This window comes from Neomonachus schauinslandi, chromosome 8 (assembly GCF_002201575.2).
Source record: "Neomonachus schauinslandi chromosome 8, ASM220157v2, whole genome shotgun sequence".
NCBI classification, from domain to species: Eukaryota; Metazoa; Chordata; class Mammalia; order Carnivora; family Phocidae; genus Neomonachus; species Neomonachus schauinslandi.
The window spans coordinates 114,546,057-114,567,701 of NC_058410.1; the positions used below are offsets into that span (position 1 = coordinate 114,546,057).

The window sequence follows — 21,645 nt, forward strand, 5'->3', positions numbered from 1 at the left end:
CCGCTTCTAGTCACAACTCAGCCATCTGCTTGAGGAGCAACCTTGGGCAAATGACTTAATCCGAGAGTCCTCAGTGTGGAGTCTATGGACCCCAGGAATCCACTGATGGGCTCCAGGGATGCCTGTGAATACCTGAATTTTAACTGACAACTTGGTGTGTGAGGAGGTCTGTGCATCTGATAGAGACACATGGGCCCCTGGGCCCTGCCCCGTGGACTTCACTTTCTGCACATGTGCATTGGTGGGGGTTGGAATACGTGAACACTCAGACATCTGAGCTGCCGGCACAGAAACCCCTGTTCCTGCTCATGGTCAGAAACCACGGAACAGGGGCGCCTGGGTGGCTCAGTTGTTAAGCGTCTGCCTTCGGCTCAGGTCATGATCCCAGGGTCCTGGGATCGAGCCCCTCATCGGGCTCCCTGCTCCGTGGGAAGCCTGCTTCTCCCTCTCCCACTCCCCCTGCTTATGTTCCCTCTCTCGCTGTGTCTCTCTCTGTCAAATAAATAAATAAAATCTAAAAAAAAAAAAAGAAAAGAAAAAAGAAACCACGGAACAGTCCAATTCCATCTTAAAATGTACTTAGTTAATTTCACAGACATGAAAGATAGTTCTCTGTTCCTTTCGCTGTCAAGGGGACTGGAGAAGGCCAGAGCTGTACCGGGGGAAACCACAGTGGGACTCCAGCTGCTATCTCCCCAACCCCGAAGAACTCCACATGGTCTGGCAGACAGAAAGGAAGAGGGAGAGCAAGAGATCGCATGGCCTGGAAAGAGGCCCAAAGTGAGCCTGCTTGTCTCAAGGTAAAAGGGCCCAGCAGAGACGAGGAAGCATCTGGTGGTGCATTCACCCTTGAGATCCCCCGAGGAGTTAAGTGACCACAGAAATGAGTCAGCCCAAGAGGCAGGATCCACACTGTCTGAGAGTATTCCTTTCAAAGCCCAGCTCCCAGCTCCATGGACCCTCGAATGCCCCTAGTTGAGGAAAATCTCCCTATCGGGCCCTGCTTCACACTGGGACACAGAAAATTCTGACAGAGCAGCCAGCAGTGAGAGCACTCTGTGGGGAGAAGAGGGGCTAGGGCAGCTGGAGAAGAAGTCGAGGCGGGGGGAGGCGTCTAGGCAGCAGTGCCGCAGCAGGCCCAGGCCAAGAGGCCCCTTGAAGCCTGAGAGGGAAGAAGGCAAAGGGAGGGAGCACAGGAAGTCAGGGTAGGAAGCCAAGGGCATGGCCTCCCTGTGCACGGAATGCCCCCTCCAAATCGAGTGAGAAGCTAATCCGGGGACAGAGCAGGGAGAGAAGCTCCGGGGTCTGGGGACCTGGCTGGAAACTTCATAGAGGCCAAAGAAGAATGACCCCCTCCCCGAACCTGTGCCGTTCAGCTCTCGGGGCTCGCTCCTCTTCACCTGTCATCCCTCCCCAACACATGGGCACAAGCTGGCCTGGTCTCAGAAACAGAGAGGAAAACAGTAGGAGCCTAGCTGCATGTGGCAGAAGCCTGTGGAGAAATAAATTGACAGGAGGAGCAAGAGGCCTCCATGACGGCGCTGGCTCTAAGAGGTGCCGGGCTTGCGGCTGAGTCTGTTTCTAACCCATCCCGAGCTGGCTGCCAGACTCATTTCCCTGTTCCGTTTGTCTGTCCGCCCAGTGTAGCCCCCACCACATGCCCGCTCTCCGCCGTGCCCTGTCATCTAAGGCGCAGCCCGACCCCAGGGGCTCTCTGCCTCATGAGGGCTGCAGCCAGAGGGCCCCCCAAAATGTGGCCACCAAGGCCGCTCACAGTCGAGCCCAGCCCACCTCTCCTGCCTGGCCAAGGCCCTGTCCCCTCACTATACTCACTATACTGACCTCCTTACTCTCCGCAGACTGCTCAGGACCCACACTCGCCCCTCCTCTGTGTGTGGGCTCTCTGAGTACCACAGACCCGGCAAACCCTGGGACAGCAAGTGTGACCCAGAAGTTCAAAGTTGCACAGACCTGGGCTAGCACCTTGGCCCTGCCACTTACTGGCAGTGCCTCTGCCCTCTGGGCCTCACAGCCCCGTATGAGACTCGACCAACGATACGCCCAGGGCCGTGGGCCAGCTCAGTGCCCAGCACGTGGTCCACAGTCGGGAAGGTGGGTTCTCCTCCCGTGTTCCTGCAGCACCTACACGCCTCACCACAGCACTTAACACCTGCCTGCTCTATTGTTTTTATCGCTTTATGTGCCTGTTTTCCCAGCTGGACCATCAAGTTCCTTCCGACACATGCATTACTTGCTTTTCTGACTTCAGATCCATTCATTCATTGTAGGAAATGCAGAAAACCTATTACATTCCAAAAAAGAGAGTAAGCCACCTACAGTCCTCCTTAGATAACCACCGGAAACATTTTGGAGACCCCCTTGAACCTCTTGTGCAGAGAGGTTTTCTTTTTTGAAAATTAAGATCATGTTGCATATGGATTTTTGTGTCTTGATTTCTTCACTCAACAATCCAAGGTGAGGTTTCTCCACATCAGACATTCTTCAAAAACATTTTTTTAACATCCACCTAACACTCCAGCATGTGGAGCACCATCACTGACTCAACTGCCACCCCGTGAAGGGAGGTCAGGTTCAGTCCCTAGACAGGGAGACCTGCATCAGCACGCGTGGAGCTACCAACTGTCCCACCGTGTTAATCAAATGCATTTCCTCCCTTCTCCTAAGAAAGCCCATTTCCCGTGGACAAGACTCGGGGTGAAAAACGGAACTGGCTGTGATGTATGAGCCAGTGTTGTGGGCTGGCTGGCAGAGGCGGGAGCCAGATTCTTGGGCCCTGTCTCCCAGGGCCTGGCGTCGGCCAGATCAGCTAAGGGAACACCCGGCAGCCCCCGCTGCCCTGGCTGTGACCCCTCCAAATCGAAGGTGCTTTCTGCCCATAGGCAAGGGAGTGTGAATAAAGTTCAAGGTGCAATGCTGGTCCAGCTCAGTCATCCCATCACAGGAGGAACAGCCCAGAGTAAGAGGATGTTGGACCTAGACAAGACCAGACCTAGGAGGGCATGACAGAAAGTCTTCAATTTTCTAAGGGGCATAAGTGTGTTCTCTGTGGCCCGAAAGGTACACCTGGGGCCAAGGGACAGAAACTACAAGGCAACAGATATTGGCTCAGCCTGAGCAACGCAAAGAACGAGCGGCAACTACTTTGTAAGGTGGTGAAACCTCTGTCACTGGAGAGCATCAGGGCCAAGATTATCTGGAAGGGCGTCAGGCACAGATGATGAGACCCGCACGGTGGCGAAGCCCCTCCCACCCTGACACAGAGCTGTAGGACCCCGCCACAGGGAAACGCTACAGCAGCGCATTATCTGTGAAACACTCTTCATGTCCATATGTTCCTCCTACATCTAGAGCCCAGCTCTCTGGAAGCTACTTGTTCATCTTGTAGAACACTCTCCCGGGCATTTGAGAACCAAGAAAAACATTTGCAACCTACTGAAAACCCAACTACATGGACATATACCACAGCTTACGTTACGGAAATTATACCATATGCACCGAGAGAATGTTTCTAAATAAAAATGCCCCCCTTCTTGTGTGTTTTTTCCTTTTTTCTGGTTGCTAAAACAATTAGCCTTACAGTCCATCTGGCAATTTACATGCAATTACCCATGATGCTTTGCATGGCTCCTCAGGCCACTCTAGGTATCAGAAGTAACATGCTCAACTGAGGTGTAATCAGCATTCCTTCCTGTACAGACTCTGCCTGCCAGTGCCCCGCCGGAAACGAGAGAGCAGTGACGAGGAACAGCTCGTGCCCAGGGCAACAGGAGGAGCCTAGAAAGGTCCTGGAAAGACTGAGCTGCGGGCCTCCCTCAATGAATGTCCTTCCCCGAAAGAAAGACACATTCTAATAGAGGCCCTGCATCCTGTGTGGATGTTTGGCTCAGGGCCAGATTTACCAAGATGCCCACCTAGCTACTTTCTGGGCATGAGCACAGGGAGGGGCAGGTAAGCGGTTTTAAGAGTCTTGATGTTCGAAGGTCGGGAACCTTACCCTTTCCAAAATTAGCAGAAGGAGGGTTGAGAAGTCAAGAGCTCAGCCTCTAAAATACTGAAGCACAGGGAGGGGGACGCTGTGAAGTCCACAGCCTCCTCACCCTTGCCTGACAGCTGGTCTAGTGACGGGGGCGTGCTGGGAGAGGGAAGGTCCCTCAGCACTCAGCACCAGAGGCCAACTGCCCCAGCTCACTGGCTGAACCACCACCTCTATCCTGGGTTTGTCGGTCTTCCCCCAGCACTGTGGGGAGTCAGGGGTTAGGTTATAAGAACCATAAATATACCCAGGTTAACTTAAAAAAAAATTACTATTTAAAAAACTAAGATTTTTAAAAGCTGAAAAATAACTGGCCCTAAGCTGGCTTTGGAAGGGGGGTTTGCTATAGATTTTACTGTCTGCCCTGGAGATGGAGATGGCCCAGGTGAGGCAGGCCTGTCCTAGTGAGGGTTCCTCCTGGCAGCCCCAGGCCAGCACCCTGGGCAAGCTGTTATTCAGAAAACACCAAATGCAAGCCCATCAGTGAGAAACCCAGAGGGACCCACACTGGAGCTAGGAGCTCTGGGCTGACTGACCCCAACCCTTTTACTTTACCATCTCCAGAAGGGCTTCCAGGAGAGGGAGGCTCATGGGTACCCTGCCTGAGCTACTTTCTGGACTGACAGAAGGAGCACTGGATCCTAAGTCCAGGGTCCCAGCCAGGCCCAGGCTCCACAGGCAGCCTGAGGAAAAACACCTAGATTTTTCTTTTTCTTTGACATCTCGCGTTGTGTAAGAAGACAGTAAAAAATGATACCTCAGAAAAGCAACTGATCCTTCAAACCGCCAATTCAGCCTCTCCTCTGGGCCATCCCTGAGGTTAGGATTCCCTGAGGCTGCACGGCCACATTCCCCACCCTGGATGCTTGGCCTGGGCTGGGCAGGGAAGAGGCCTTTCTGCTGGACAATAAAGGAGACTTCTGGTATCCAAGAGAGATGGGACAGGGAATCACCACAGGGAACCTCGCTGTCCCGTCCACCAGAACTCCCAGTGTCTGACCCAGAACAAGACGGCCTTGAGACCTCACCGCACAGCACATGGTCTGAAGCCCGAGAGGGGGACCAGCGAGGGGCAAAGGTCTGCAGTCAGGTACCCTACCTCTCGGGACACAGCCTTGCAAAGAGCCCACCCGACCGAACTGTTTCGGGGAGCAAAGTTGAAGGGAACAGAGTTTAGAAAGAAGGCACACGACACTCGGCTGATTTCCCGGATGTCTAAGTCACTTCCTTCACGCTTCGCTGGGATGCAGGTCTACGTACTGTTTCACACTCCAGCAGGGGCCATGGGAGATCAGAGAAGCCCGGTTCCGCGGGGCTGCACCCCACCCCTGAGGAGGCCTCCGGGCACTTACCAGGAAGCGGACATCGTCAAAGCCATTCAGAAGCAACTTGCTCTCATACTGCTGCAGCCCCACCGCCTCCAGCCACTCCCCGACGCTCTGCTCCAGCGTCCGCGAACCTGACGAGAGAGGAACCGGCAGACGCTTGAAAAGGGAAAAACCATTAAGGCGGTAGCAGCGGCACTCTGAGGAAGACAGATGGCACTGCCACATCATAGTCATTACCATAAAGCAGCCAGACTATGTACAAGAGACCAGAGGGCAGAGGACCCGCAGCTCCTCTTCCGGGTGCCGGCCAAGGGCAGGACGGCCCGGGCTGCACACCGCCCCCCCCCCGCCCCCCAGTCCGAGCTGCTCCAGGCCTGCGGCGGCACATGCACGGTCGCCGCCCACAGGTCGGGGGGAGTTCCTCGTCAGCGTTCACACTGAGGTATTTCAGGAAGTCTGTTCCCACGGGCACTAGAGGGGTTGGGGGGCTCCTCTCATCCATGCAACTTCTGGAGCCCCCGTGGGGCCGTGGGCGAGGGGCACGTCCTGTGACCTTGCAGCACACACTGGTCAGGAGGGCGCACGCATCTTCATGCAGCTGAGGGACACAGGCACACAGCGAGGGCTCCGGGAGGGAAGCAGCGGCGGCTGTTCACGGGGACCCAGCACATGCAACGCGAGCAGCACAGAACCCGGCAGGGGGAGAAAAGAGACTTTTACTTGTTTTCCCCCAGCAGTCCCGGAATAAGCAAACCATGGCCACCGGCCCTTTGTGCTCAGAGGCTCAAGGCAGAGGGGCCGAGAGTGCGGCGCCTGGGCCGCGCGGCCCGGGGATCGGGCTCAGGTGCGGCTCAGCTGTGACAGCGACATCGCACTCCTTCGGGCTGCGCGGCCGGCGGGGCCAGGAGCCCAGGCCACAGCTAGACTCTGGCTGCTGGCGAGCGGGGCGTCTCCCGCGCCAGGGCGCTGTCTGAAGGGCTGCCTTCCCGGGCCGGGCTCTCTTGCCGGGGCTGGGCATTCATTTTCCTCTTCCGAGAGTGGCTGTTCCTGTGACTCGCCTGCCTGCTCAGGTGGAAAGCAGGCAGGCAGATCCAGTTCTTGGCTAAAGAAGACAAAACCCAGCCCGATGAAAGAAAGGGGAAAAGGAAGCGGTCCTCTGTCAGCTGAGCTGTGGCGGCTTAAGTCTATTCACGTTCGGCGCTGTTCTCTCTTTGGCTGAGTGATAAAGACAGCAACTGTCTTCCCAGGGTCTCCGGACCTTGACGTTCTCCTCGGAGGGCAAGTGTGGAAGGGACGACATGTATCTGCTCTGCTCCTCGCGCCGGATGGGGGCGTGTGGTGGGGTGGGGAGGAACAGAGTTCAGCCCTCCCTGCAGACCTGAGCTGAGCCCCTAACCCCCACCCACTTCTCTGGATCTCCTGGGCAAGAACAGATAAAAGAAGGGGGAAAAAAAAACAAACAAAGAGGAAGGGAGGAAAAAGAAGAACCAACTACGAAAACATCACCTCCAGAGAACTCTTGACACGGTGAAAGTCATTCTGTTGTTTTCCCGGCACTTTCTGCCCTTCAAGGCAGGTCAAGGCCAACTGGCTCGGTGGTCTAGGAGCCCCAGGTGACCCACTGTCCTCGGCTCCCCCTCCTCTGTCCTCTGCAGAAGAGCTGGTGGTCAGGGACCCGGCGGCCGTCCGACGCACGCTGCAGCAGCACTCCGAGACGCTGGGTCCCCTGCCCTTGAGTGGGGCTGACTGCTCCAGGGAACCTAGGCGGCGGGCTCTTGTGTGCCCACGAAGTCAAGTGTCCCCGGCTGCTGATTCATTCCTGCTTGTAATCCCCTAGCCGGGCAGCTGTGGTCCTGGCTGCTCCCGGTGGATGTGTGCGCTCACAGAAGCGCAGCAGAGTGCTTTGTCTGGAGGCTCCTGGGCTCCACGCTGCCTGCTGCCGGCCCCACAGCCCTTGCTCGCTCTCATAATGTCTGGCCCTCCCCTTCTCCCCTCCCCATCCTCCTCCCTTCCACGCTCAGGAAAATACATCAGGGATCGGACATCGGAGCAGAAGCTGCTGCTGCCGCCGCCGCCACCACCACCGAGGGAAAAGGACACAGCAGCACAAGCACCAGAGCAAAATGACAGGTTCCCCGGCATCTCATGTCAGCCGGCACACATACGTATGAAAGGCGGGGATGGGGAGACTCTACCTGCAGCTCAAGGGGCTGGAAACAGCTTATCGGGGACAGAGAAGGCACATTCCTACAGTTTGGGCCAATAGTTTCTAGGACAGCCAGAGAAGGGGACAGAGGAGTGACACAGCCCTGAGGGCACAGCCCACAGGTGAAGTGACCCCCGCCCCCACTCACCACGTGAGAAAGATTGTGCCTCCCTGCCAAGAGGACAAGCCATTGGGGCATAACAAAAACAAGCGACGAAATAAAGATGGTCCACCTAATATTCCTCAGGTGAGCGAGTGTACTCAACACCTTGGGAAGAGACTTCTCCCTGGGCCCGTCGGAACCCAGGGGAGAAGCACCAGGCCCAGAGCAGACTCCTCACTATCTAGAGGAGGGCATGGGATGGGAGGCACCAAGGAAAAAGGCCCAAACCCCAAGTACAGCTGTGAAGACAGAAAATGTAACTTGTAGAGACAAAGACCCAGGGCCCACATGTCACCCTCTAAACGTGCTGGGGGATGCCTATAGCCCAACACACTGTAGTTGGCCTTGGTGAAGAACCCCTTCTTCTGAAGGGGTTCTGCACACTGCTCTGTGTGCAGGGAGATCAGGCCCCAGAGGAGCCTGCAGTGAACGGCTACTCAACAGCTAAAACGGTTGGCTTTAGCAAATGAAATCAAGTGATCTCTTCCGCTGCTTGACAGACAGGCCTTTGTTGAAGGCAGCCAGAGGCCCGGGCTAGTGGGAAGGCTCCCCCTCCCGGGACCCCTGACAGTGGAATGAGTTGTGAAACCTGTCTGTTGGGGATTCGGGTAACTAGCTCCAGTGCTGGAAGCTCAGGGTCCCAAGGCCCAAGACAAGAGTAAGACTCCAGTTCCACGTAGGGTCTCGCCCTTCAGGACACGATCCTCTGCGAAACCAGTCACACTGAGCAATCCTGTGCTTAGCTAATGGCTGCCTGCCGGAAGGCCTGCTCCTCCTCCTCCCAGGCTGGCAATGCTAGAGCCCAAGCTTCTTCTCCTAGAGCCAGAAACCTAAGGACAATCTGGACCCTGCTACTGACTATCCAAAGTAAGCAAGAATTCTGTTCTCGTCTGAGCTGAAAGCTGGTGCTCCCCGAGGTCCTGGGGAAAGCCCCCTCCTGACCCATTGGGTGGAAGACAGAGTTCAGGGGCAGAGCTGAGTCTACTCTCTCCATGCTTCCTGGCCTGGCAGCAGTCCAGACACAGGGGGCTGGGCCTCTCTGCGGCATGGGTGTGCCCACCCTGGACTCTCCTAAGCTGCTGTATGGAGGATGGCTCAACTCAGCGGTGCTAACACAGGGCTGTATGCTGGGATCCAGTGACGCAGGGGGGTAACCAGACCACCTCTCACCACTCACACGGGTCTGTGGGGGTAAGAATGGTCGGTGGGACCCACAGGGCAAGGAAAGAGCTCAGGGTCACCACCCCTAAGGAGAAGGGCTCTTCCAGAAATGTGTTTTCCAGAGGTGCTGCCACATCTCCTAATTTACCAAAGTTGAAAGGTAATGGCCTGCTCTGATCCACACTCTCAAGCACATGCGCTCCTTGGACATAGAGGGGTACAGGGAAGCAGAAAGCAGCTTCAACTGAACTATCGATCCCATTCCTGACTGTCCCCAAAGCACAGCCTTGAAAACTAGCAACGGTGTTTGTCTCAGTATTGAGCATCTATTCCCAACAAACACTTGACTCTTGATAAAGCCCGCACACAACAGACTGTGAGATTGTTTATCTGAGTGTGGAGCCAGCACGTGGAAACAGAGCCACAAACTCTTAGCCAGAAAAGCCACCTCTACAGACCCCAGCATGAGCCAAGACTGAAAGAGATGGACCACACCGGGCTGGGCCCTCTCTGCTAGGAGCCAGGGAAACAAGGTTGCTGGAGGGAGGGGGCTCCAGGACCCCAGCTGGACGAGTGGTGGAGGGAGACAAGCCAGGGGAGCAGATGCTCCTCTTCTCTGGGTTTTTCAATACGACTAAGTAATTATTTCATGGACAAAAGATGAGCAGAGCTACCATTTACCTCTTTTGCTCAAGTTTTTGTATCTGGTACTCATTCCCAACAAACCTATGAGGTGGGTACTATTATCAAATGTTGTAGCTCGGGAACTGCGGGCTCAGAGAGATTAAGTGACTCGCCCAAGACCTGTAAGTATCCAGAAGCAGAATTTGAACCCAGGGCTGAGGCTTCAGAGCCCATGCTCTTTCCATAAGCACCGCGGCCTCAGCAGCAACTTTCTCCCCGAGCTGCAACTAGAGGTGTCACTTGGGCTAGGTGGCCAATCCGGGCTGGAGCCTCCTGAATGAGCAGGGAATCCCACCCCTTCAGTTAGAGAGGCATTTCTCAATGACAGGGAGAGGCCAAGCCCCATGGAGCTGCTCTCGGCCTGGGAGTTCTGGTGGCAGGGGGTCTGCAGATGCTTGGGGGAAGGGATATGAGACTTGCTCTGGCAAAGAGGCACCTTTAGAAATGTCACCTCAGCTGAGAAAAGTAACACAACCACAATTCTATCATCAAGGAAAACAGCTCAGATATGGCCTCTCTAGGTGCCCACTTCAAACAAAGGAAATTGAGGCCGACCTCACCCTTGGGCTTTGAAAAGAAAAGCATGCCCAGAGTAGCGGTGATCTGGAGTAAAAATGATGAGCGACTAGGTAAATGGAAAAACGCAGAAAAAGACATAAGGAGGGGCACAAAGCCACCCCCTCCAGGTGACGCAGGCTAACAGTCTGACCCCACTGATCCGACCCAGTGCTCTGCTACCAGCATATGGAGCAGGCAAACGCGAGCTACTTTCTCACGAAGGGCTAGTGCCACAGCTGTCTGGGAAGTGGGACAGACCAGCGCTGAGGTGCACTCCAATTTAAGCCCATCGAGAAAGCCTATGTTCACAGACATAATTACGGATAAGTGACAACCATTAACTTTAAAAAAAAACAACGAAACCTTCCTAATAGGTGGGCCTAAAATGCAACTCCCCTCCAATCCGTCTAAAATAACAGCTCGGTGGGCCATACAGATACCTGAGGTTCTGAACTGCAGGAGCATGGTGCGGGCTGAGGCTGACCTCTCACACCCACCACATGTCTGTCTTCTGGGTCAGAGGACAAAAAACCTGAGCCAGAAAGGAGCCAAAGGTCTGTGTTCCACAGGGAAAATGGCTGCTTGGTACGATACCTGAGATCTTCTGCTGTTCCTGAGAAAAGTCAATCCCTTCGCCAATAGAGCTCATGATTTTCTCAATCTGGAACGGAAGAAAGAGGAACAAAAAGGAGAGGTTGTCAGGCTCAGGTTAAACATTGCCAGCTCACCATTAGCACCCACGGCGGGGTGCGAGGGTGGGGGAGGCCCTCCAGGTCTCTTCCAGATAATTCCAAGGTCCAGCACCAACCTGCAACGGATCAGAACTCTGCCGCTCAGATCAAGAAAGGCCCTTCTGTGACCACAGCCCAACGGGGGCGAAAGACAGGCTCCGAGAAGAGGGAGTGGGAAACCACCTGTGCTCAGCTGCTGGAAATGCCGGCGAATCTTCCTTCCGAGGCATTTATGTATCGCTCCCTGCAGCAGTTCCCCCAGCCCAGCAGAGACGGGGCACAGGGGGCAACAGCAGGCCAGGCCTGGCACATTTCACTGCTCACACCAGAATTTAAATTCCATGAGAGCAGAGACTTGGCCAACTTGGTTCCATGCGACACCCCAAGTGCCTAGAGCAGTGCCTGGCAAATGCTAGCTTTCAACAGACAATTAATATTGCCTGGCTGCCAGCTCTGAGGGCTGAGGACAATTTTGAGAGCTGAGACAAGCAGAGAACCTGAACACGGGAGCCTCGTAGAAGTCAAAGTGAGGCAGGCATATAACTCTGATCAGAGAATCTTTTACTCCCTGAAGGTACAGAAATGTATCCTTCCTCTGGATCGTAGCAGAGCAAGCTGGTCTCGAAGCATCCAACGTCTCCAGCACTGCCCCCTGTATGGACCACCTGTTCCAGCCATCTGGCTTTGGTCACCCTGAGCCAGAGCCAAGCCCCCCACTCCAGGAAACCTGGCCAGGGGCAGGGCAGGGCAGTAAGGAGGCGGCCACCTTCTCTTCCTCTCCTCCTCCTCTTTTGGGTTGCAGCGATAATGAGCTCATTCATGGCTCTTTTTCCAAAAAAAAAAAAAGGAAAGAGAACCTTTCGTACCAGAGCTTGGATGTGTTTTCCTCTAAGTGCAAGTAAGGAGCCTGGGTCTGACAATTAAAACAAAAACAAAACCAAAAACCACCACCACCAACTTTCCATCCAGTCTCCAGCTGGCAGACAAAGATGGCGCATTTGACACCCAGCAGAAGAACACATCCTTCCCTTTGCAGCCAGGAGCTGTGGCTATTTTCCTCCGGCCACAGAAATGCCTGCCGGCTCCAGCAGTCACCTGATTGCCTGTTAACACGCACTGGGAACTCCATCCCTGAGCTCAGCAACAGCCAAGAGAAACACAACACAGCTGACCTGTGGAACAAGCGGAGGTGTGCCTCTGCTTACTGGCCCCACGGCGCAGAGGCCAGCACAGAAGTGGGCAACGCTACAGCAGGTCTGTCCCGCCCCTGAAGAAAATGCCTTTCTCCTTCCCTTCCTAGCACATCACTTTCTTTGGCCTCCACACTCCTCCCCGCCCCCCGCCCTGCCCCATTCCAAGAGCTGCCTCCTTCAACAGGCAGCCTGGTGCAGTCCCCACCCAAGTGGACAGGCAAGCACTTCCGTCTTTTCCCAGCCTCAGTGTTAAATCTACAAAAATGGGAATGCGTCTTGCCTCCTATAAAGAGCTGTTGTGTGGATTAAAAGTAGCCCGTCCATCAAGCATCCGGCCAAAGACCTGGCTCACAGCAGATGCCCAGTCAAAGGCTCGTTTGCTTTCCACTTCCCCTCTGTTTGCCTCAGAGCTCCAACTAGTAAAACCTTGTTGTTTTTAAAGTTAAAAAAAATATTCTTACTTGTATTCTGTGACAAGTCCTACATCTCCATGATTCAAGGTTCAAAAAGTACAAAGGTTATTCAGAGGAAAATCTCCGTCTCCCAGCTGTCTAGCTCTCCTGTCTGCAACCAGTATAACCAGTTTCTCAAGTATGCTTCTAGATGTGTTGCAGTCCCATGTGAGCAAACATATGAAGATATCCTACCCCCATACTGACAGAGGCAGTCTATATATGCTGTTCTGCATCTTCCTTTCTCTATTTAATCATACATCTTGGAGTTCTTTCCATAGTTCATAAGAACATTCTTTTTTTTTTTAAAAGGATGAGATGAGGTGTGTCATCCAGTGTGTGGCTATTTATTTAACCAGTCCCCTGGTGGGCACGTGTGTAGTTTCCAATCTTTTCGCATTCTCAACAGCGCCATGACGAACACTGTTCTACAGACACGTTTGTACATGCGTACAAGTGTATATGTAGGATAAATCCTAGTTCTCTCTTGACAGTTCTTCCAGGCACAAAATCTTGAGTTCGCAGCAGGGACCCCACAGGTCATATAATCCCAACTCCAACCCCATGTCCGATTTTGCTAAAGGTCTTCCAGAGATGGGGCACTTGCTAACTCTCCCCGTTAGTTCGCCCTATTTGCAGAAAGCACCAATTTATAACATCTGTCTTTTTATACATTCGAACCTTTTTTTTATCCAACTTCAACCCACTGGTCTGGTTATTCCCCTAGAGCACCTCCTCTTCCTCAGGAAAGGCTTAGGGATATTTGTAGACAGCTCTTCCCTTCCAGGCCAAGCTGCTCCCCCACCCCCGGCTGCACTGAAGGATACGTCATTGCACAGGTCCCAAAGCCTGGATTACTCAGATCACAGAAGCCTCCGAGCTGGGCAAAGAGCAGGCACTCCCTACATACCTGCTGATGTGCCTTCCTTGTCCTACTCTATATTTATAGGAGAAAAATAGGGTGTTCAGGGGTACCTGGGTGGCTCAGTCAGTTGGGTGTCCGACTCTTAATTTTGGCTCAGGTCATGATCTCAAGGTCCTGAGATGGAGCCCTGCGTCTGGTTCCATGCTCAGCAGGGAGTCTGCTTGAGATTCTCTCTCCCTCTGCCCCTCCCCCTGCTCATGTTCTCTCTCAAATAAATAATTAAATCTTAAAAAAAAAAAAGTAAGGTGCTCAAAGTGAGAAAACTTTTTCCTACATGGAGGGGAGGATGGGTCCTATCCCTGGAATGGTTCCACCTGGCTATGGATCCGTCTTTCAGGCCAAAGAGAGTATATGTGGGAGAATCACCACTGTAAGAACCAGGAGGGTAGGAAGAAAGCGTGTTTTACTTGCCATTTTACCCCCTGGGCCTGGCTCTTGTTAAACAGGCAACTCACTCAATGAATGAAAGGAAGTGGGGGGGGCGGTGTTTCCATTTACTCAGAGCCAGTAGTGGAAAAGCTGTTTTCCCAAGGCCATGCAACGTATCAAGGGGGGGATAAGAGCTGAAATGGGCGATGACCCCAAGCCCCAAGGTAGCTTTTCATATAAAGTCAAGTCACCTACAGCACATGTTTCATTGTCCTCATAATCACCCAACACCCAAAGCCCCAGTGGACCTAACCAATCAACATCTCCTGGCCCAATTCATGAGATTTTACCAAAGGGCCTTTTGAAATCAGAGTGAACAGAGTTGAACACCCTGCTGCTTCTTTGCTCTGTTCCTTCCTGCCTGCCTGCCCCAGGAGTCACCCTCACACCAACTACAAAGGGCCAGGAACAGCCCATGTTTCCACAGCCCACCCTCTGGCAGGGTGCACAAGGACACTCACAACTGTTTCATGGAAACTATACACTATGCTTTGCTGTCCTGTGAACTGTATAGCTAAGTCACGCTGAGAAGATTCTAGTTTGTACAGGAACCAGGAGTACCCAGCAGTCAATGGACAGCTTACAACCCAGCACCGCTTCCTGCCTTGATGGCGACACAGGGCTAGGAGGAATGTGGCAATGAGGAGGTCCTGTGTGGGCAGAGACTGGCAGGTGCCTGGCCCGACACCGTAAGCACTTGGGCTGCCTGGGGCTGTGATCCCGCCCAGCACCTCAGCCTGGGCCTGGGAGACAGGGAGGAGCTGGAGCTCATCTTCTGTCTCCACCACACCCTCCATGGCCCAGAACCAGCAGAGACAGAATATGGTCATTTAGTCTAGACAAAGAGGAGCTGTCAGAGAAAACAGATACCATTCTGATCTATATACTTGTAGTTTCACCATTTAGGCTTGAGTTAAAAAAACCAATCTGATTAGGTTGTTTTCCCAGAAATGTTCTGCATCTCAGGGGAGAAAGAGGCAGATGGAATGTCATGGAAGGGCACAGTTCAATGTTCTCTTTTCTGTTGTGTAGGGTCAGTGACATCTTGGGGGAGAGACGGACAATGCCCGTACTTTAATCCTGCACTTCACATAAACGCTATAGGGAACTTCTGTTTGTGTTTGGTAAAGTAAGGCCTGAAATTTATCACCATAATGGATGCATGTATTTTAAAAATGCTTGGAAATACTCCATTTTCAGACTGCATTCAGGGCTATCCTATTTAGACTCTCCCCTCCCAGCGCCACCACGGATGTATAAAACATATTCCCCATGTGGCTGAGAAGAACAAATACAAACACTCAAGACACTGCTGCTGAGGTCTGCTGACAGGTACTTGTTCAGAACACAGGCTCCTGGGTGCTCAAAGGCTGGCAGTGGGAGGTGATATTCTGTATACAGATAAAGAGGCCTCCATTCCCGATCACTATATCCTGGCTTCCAGGAACAAGTCAGATTACACTAGTCTTTTAACTGGCTATCAGGAGCTAGGGGAGGGAGAAGACTGCTGTTGGGGGCAGAAACACTTCTTTAGGCACAGGGAGTCCACAGGAGAACCACAAGCCCCGGTGCAACTTGGCATCAAGGCCTATATGAAACCTCCCTTCCAGAAGTTAGAAGCAATGGCTATGTTCAGGGGCTCCAATTTGTAGCCAAATATTGGGAGAGCAGTAATCAGTCTGGTCAAGATGCCCGTAAGGGGGACCTAATGGGGAGGAGGAAGGGAAAGGGATCACTTCCTCCTACCTTCTTTTGGGGCAAATGGGAACATGAAGGGAGAGGTTTTTGCAATTCACCAGCCACTAAATTTGGCTCTTGGTGTCAGGCATTCCCTTCCAATCCTCCTTCTGCTGCTTGGGAAGCTCTCAGCTCCCTAGGAGCTCCCTCCCACCAGTTGGAAAATACATACCAATCCCCCTGGGCCTGTACCGCCAGGGCTAGAGACCCTTCTACCTCTCCTTCTCTACCCCAATGCTTAATACCTTATTGGCCAAGAAACTCTGGTTTGCGTTGTGACTTCCCTGATTCACTGTTTTATGATGTGCCCCACAGACACTATAGAACCACTAAGGGTAAGGACCCTGATTCATACTGTGTCTTTTAGATCCCACACGGTGCCATGCACAGGCAGAGCGGGCCCACTGGAGGTGGCCGGTGACAAAGAAGAACAGCTAGACTTTGTTAAATGCCCACATCAGGCTAGTCACCTCACCACTACGGTCAGGGAAGAAAGGCAGCCAACACTTCTGGCCCCCAGTCTGGGTTCTCCAATGTCCCTGCGCTGCTGGCACAGCCACCCCACACCCTACACCCACCAGTTGGCCCCTGCCCGCAACAGCTGCGCAGAGCCTCAACTCGCTGCCAAGCAAACACGTTAACCCATTTTTCAGGTGAGGGGACTGGAGCCCTCCTCCGAGGGCAGAATCCCAAACTCCTTGCCGATGGCACACCTCTCACTTCCGCGAAGTGCCATGGGTGGCCGAGCCTGCTCCCTGGGGAGCCCGAGCTCCCTGCACCGGGGTACCAAGGGGCAGACCCTCTCCTCTGGCCAGACGGCCTTGCTTGGACCGTGCTCCCCACTCCTCGGAGCACAGGGCTGAGGAACTGAGCCCTAACCACTCAGTCTCTCTGGCTGCTGTGCCCGGGCCATCAGGCGACCGCTGACGCGCCAGTCGGCTGGCTCCTCCAGCTGGGCAAGGAGCCCTAAAGCCGGCTGACAGCTGCACTCCTGGGCCCCGGAGCCACGTAAGAATTCATCACCACCTCGGTCTTCACTGCCTCTTCGCAGGAGACAGACTGGCGGCCTAGAGTGGGCTTTGATTCCACATTTGAGAAAGGGTCACTGACCAGGGTCTGGGGTTATTCTTTTCCCTCTCCCCCCGCCCCCGAGCAAATTGCACAAGGCCTCGGGAAAGACAGAGATGGATTGAAGTAAATTATTTGTCCTCATTTTCTAACGTTGTCAACTGCTTTTAGGAGAGGGAGGCAGGAGAGGGTGGGGGAGGAGAGAAGAGCGCAGGGAATGAATCAATGTCTGCCAACAGGCTCAGGGCTGGCCTTCCGAGGCTGAGAGGAGGCTGAGGCTGCGGCGGCAGCTCCGTTAACAATGAGTAACTTCTCTTCCCCAGAGCACACTGTTGGCGGGGGCTTGATTTGTCTCATCACAGGGGGCATGCAGATTGCCACTGTATTTATGGTTGTACCCCCAACTTGAATCCCCCGCTTTCTCCCAGGCTGGGAGAACCACAAAGTGGTTGTTTGAGCAGTGTTTTGTGCTTGTGAGGCTGACGGTCTCACAGGAAAGCCGGTGCGCGCTTGCCCCAGGCGAGGCTGGTGGAGAGGGGTAAGCCAGAGACACTCCTGCTTCCCCATGGCACCTGAGTCCCCCAACCCCCGCTCCTCTTTCCTCATTTTTACCTTTCACACACCTCTTGGCTTACTGACTGGGCCTTGCCCCTGGAAGCTGCTGCCACCCCACGTCTCCCAGCTGGCCAGGAGAGGCGCATGCTCCAGACGCGGCACCTTGACAGGGAGGAAGACCTTCTGGGCCAACAACCCTTGCCAATGCCCTTCTCACCCTAGAGCAGCTTGCTACCCAGGCAATCTTTAACTCTAAGCCCCAAGAAACTGCTGAAAGAAGAAAAAAGTTGGGAGACCTAGATTCCAATTAACTTTATTATTGCTTGCCACATAACTCTGGGTTATGTGCCAAATACTGGCTTTAATAAGTGGGACAAGAATCTGAAAGATTAATGAGGATTATGTATCTGGGTTCTATTCCAATGTACGCAATCTACTTTCTATCCAGGAGGAGGCTTGTTTGCGGAGAGTGGGGAGGAATGCGGAGGAAGGACACACACCTCAGGGAAGCTGCGGTTCTCTGGCACACCGGGCAATCGGCTTCGTGGACCTGCCTTGGTTTTTCTATCACAATCACCACCACCGCCACCAAGTAACCTTCCCTCGCTCCATTTCTTGCACAGAGGCCTACTGGCTGTGCTGTCAGCCTGGCTATGGATTAAGCCAGCCCAAAGAAGACACCCTAAATTTCCATTCAGAATGCATTTCCTCAGCAGTGTGGCCCAGGAAAGGGCCCCACATCTGCTGGCTCCTCAGATTCTGCAGGGGAACATCTGCCTCATAATATCAGGGGAGTCAGATGTAAAACTCGGAGCACCAAATTACATATACTTAAGGTGTAAAAAAAAAAACAAAAAACCACATATATATTAAAGAAATACACTATCCGTATCCATCAGCTGCCCTGAGATTTTTCTGCAGCTTACCACTCCTGTCTCTGAAGTTACAAAATAGGAAGAAGTTGGATAAACGAAGTTGACAGAGTTCTCAAAATTCATTATAAAGCACTAGTTAAAATCCTTCAGATGAGCCTGTTAAAAAACAAAATTCAACTGAGTAAATTTAAAGATCTAATTGGCTTTGCTAAATGATTCATGAATCAGGCAGCATCCCATCCAGCAAGTAGAGGAGAGCTCCAAAGAGCTACAGAAAGGGAAAGGATTTTAAAGGCAGGACAAGGAAGTCAAAAACAGAAAAAAGGATTATTTCAGGTGAGGTCACCTTCCTTTGGGGACAAACAGGTCTTAGTAGGTAGATTACCTCATCTTTCTTTGGGGAATGTGACAGATTACCTAATTGGTGCTGACCAGAAAAATTCCAGAATGACCCATGAAGGGTACATTTCTAGGGAAGGTGGAAAGTGCAATTAGGTTAGGTTAATTAAGACCCAGTCTGGTGACTTGGCCTAAGGGATGCCATTTTGGACCTGTGGTTTTCTTTTTAATAAGCCTTACACAAAAGCGCACATACTGCATTGATTCCACTTATGAAGTTCTAGAACAGGCAAAACTAATCTAGAGAGGTGGAAAAATTTCAGAAGAGTAGTTGTTGGGGGTAAGGGAGTGGTAAGGAGTGACTAGGAAGGGGCATAAGGGAACTTTCTGGGTTTATGGCAATATTCTGCATCTTGATAGGAATTTGGGTCACACAGACTCAGGGAATGGTAGAGTTAAGTCTTATGCATTTCACTTTGTATACATTTTACCGCCTCTTCCCCCAAAACCCTATGAATAGATATCTATCAAACTCTAGTTAATAGTATGCATGGTTAAGCTGTTTCGGGATGAAATGTATGATGTCCGCAAGTTACTTCAAAATGCATCAAAAAATAACCGTTTTCTAAGTGGACTGAGGGATGGATAGATATGAAATAAAACAAGTGCAGTAAAATGCAATTGTAGAATCTAGGCTCTGGGTGGCGGATAGGTAGCCACTACTCAAGTCTCAAGTTTTCTGCATGTTCAAAAATTTTCATAATAAAATACTGGGGAAAATACTTCTTTCAGGATCAAATCTTTCAGAGAGTAATAAATTTTAAGATCAACACTGATTTAAGTTTCACCATTTGTAATGAACTCTGCTCAACATGCTAATAAGCAGAGACATGCCCAGCAGGCAAAGGAAACAAACAGAAAGGAATGTGGGAAAGCTGACTTCACCATTATTCCGTGTCACCAAGCTTTCACAGTGAAGGGCTCTCAGCACAGCTTCTCTGTTGTGGTGTGGCTTTCTCTATTCTGGAACCCAGGCTAACCCCAGTCTTGACAGTCTGAAAACTCAATTATCAGTGTTCCCAGGGATGAACAAACCCTGGGAAACTGGTTCGTATTAATCCGACTCAAAAGACACTGATCCCTCCGCTGGTGACTTACTTTAGCATGAAGCAGCGCATTAGAATACTCAGCTAAGAGAACGGGCTTGTAGCCTCTATAGACTGAAATCAACAAAATGAGATCAAATCCACCCTCAGAACACCGAGGGAACAAGGGAAAGGTGGGTGGACTGTGTTGAGAGCTTATTAAATTATCCCTTTCCTACTCCGGGAGGTCATCGTTCCTGAAAATTGAATCCAAGTGCTCACAGCAAGGTACCCTTCTCCTTGGAAACTACTTTTGATCAACAATGTTATCACTCGAGCTTTCCAGGGTTATTAGGTTCTGGGGCCAGGTTCTGTCAGTGGGACACTCTGCACTGGGCACTAGCTGAGTGTCCTCCCAGTGGTTCAGTTCATCCTCACATCCAGCCCAGGAGAGAGCTCTGATTCTGCCCACTTTACAGAGGAGGAAACCAAATGCTAGAGAAGCTAAATAATGTCCATGGTCAGAGTCCTAGAAATACATGACTAGTGCCCAACTCATTATCTTTTTTTTTTCTTTTTAAAGATTTTATTTATTTGACAGAGAGAGAGACAGCGAGAGAGGGAACACAAGCAGGGGGAGTGGGAGAGGGAGAAGCAGGCTTCCCGCAGAGCAGGGAGCCCGATGTGGGGCTCGATCCCAGGACCCTGGGACCATGACCTGAGCCGAAGGCAGATGCTTAACGACTGAGCCACCCAGGCACCCCAACTCATTCATTATCTTTGTAACTCACGCTGTCCAGCTTATTTAGGGCTTAGCTTCTACTCTATTAAAGCTCAAAGCACAATTTCAAATATACGGGGGTTGAGAACACTGAACAGGGTCTGCACAGTAGAAGAAAGAACTGGAACTTTGGAATAAAAAAAAACCTGACTTTAAAATCTTCTTAAAATTAGTTGTGGGACCTTAGATAAGCCATTTAGCTTCTCTTTCAATTTCCTCTTCTATTAAGTGTGGAAAAATTCCTCACTCATGGGATCATTGCCATGGGCAAATGACTCGACCCCTCTTCAGGCCTCAGTTTCTTCAAAAGCTACATGAAGATATAACACAGGGCCACTGTAAAGTTGTGGGACAATGTACAAGAAGTCCTAGTGCAGGGGTGCCTGGGTGGCTCAGTCGTTAAGCGTCCTGGGATCGAGCCCTGCATCGGGTTCCCTCCCCTGCTTCTCTCTCCCACTCCCCCTGCTTGTGTTCCCTCTCTCGCTGTCTCTCTCTCTGTCAAATAAATAAATAAAATCTTAAAAAAAAAAAAAAAAGAAGTCCTAGGGCAGAGTTTGGTTCCCAGAGGGAGCTGTGATGACGAGTTCACTGATTATGACACTTGAGCAAGCTCCGCACTGTCTAAAAGACGTGGGGTCTTCGTGTGACTCATCCATTCCCTGAAAGACATCACCCTATAGGTGAAGACAAGCTTCTTGCTACTGTAAGCACAGAAAATGAGATTTGCTCCTTCTCCAAAGGCAATGTCTGTCTGCCCCTGTTACTGGGAAGTTTTGGTGTCCCTGCCATGTCCTGGGGCCATAGCAGAAAGTACTAAGGAACATTTCAAAATGAAGTCCTTGGAAAAACAGGGTTGAGCCTAAGAGTCATTTAGTTTTCACTCTGGAACCCACCTGACCAGATGGAAGTCTTGCTTACCCTGAGAAACGTCCATGGTCCTTGTAAGAGCACCGATACCAGGCAAACAGCCGACATAGCCCTACTCTGTTGCTCCCCTCAATTTCTAGAGATTAGAAAGGGTTTGCACTCATGATTCACATTCATCTGGTTCCAAAATAAACAGAATTCTACCTTAAAAACAAGTTAATCAAAACCTAGGTTCCTTTGTTGTGTTTTGTTTTGTTTTAAAAAAAAAAAAAAAAAAAGGACAAACCAGAGGGAAAGGGCTTCCTTCTGGCAGAAAATGTTTAGAACGTGCTGTGGGAACAATAGCTCACTTCCTGGACACTCAGCTGGAGGCTGCTTCTCCATTCAGGACAAAACGTTTCATGGGAGGGAGGTGCCGCCTTTCTAGAAGGCAGCTCCTTGGCAAGAACATGGG

General features: G+C 51.9%; 1 protein-coding gene across 1 annotated transcript in view; it reads right to left on the reverse strand.

The window, feature by feature from the left end:
- ANKS1A (ankyrin repeat and sterile alpha motif domain containing 1A) overlaps positions 1-21,645 on the reverse strand; it is a 181,711-nt gene that overhangs the window by 25,020 nt on the left and 135,046 nt on the right. Inside the window, exons 12-13 of the mRNA XM_044917661.1 lie at positions 10,749-10,815; positions 5,407-5,513 (exon numbers count right to left, since the gene is read on the reverse strand). Coding sequence (XP_044773596.1) covers positions 5,407-5,513; positions 10,749-10,815 — 174 coding nt within the window. The remainder of the gene's footprint in view (positions 1-5,406; positions 5,514-10,748; positions 10,816-21,645) is intronic.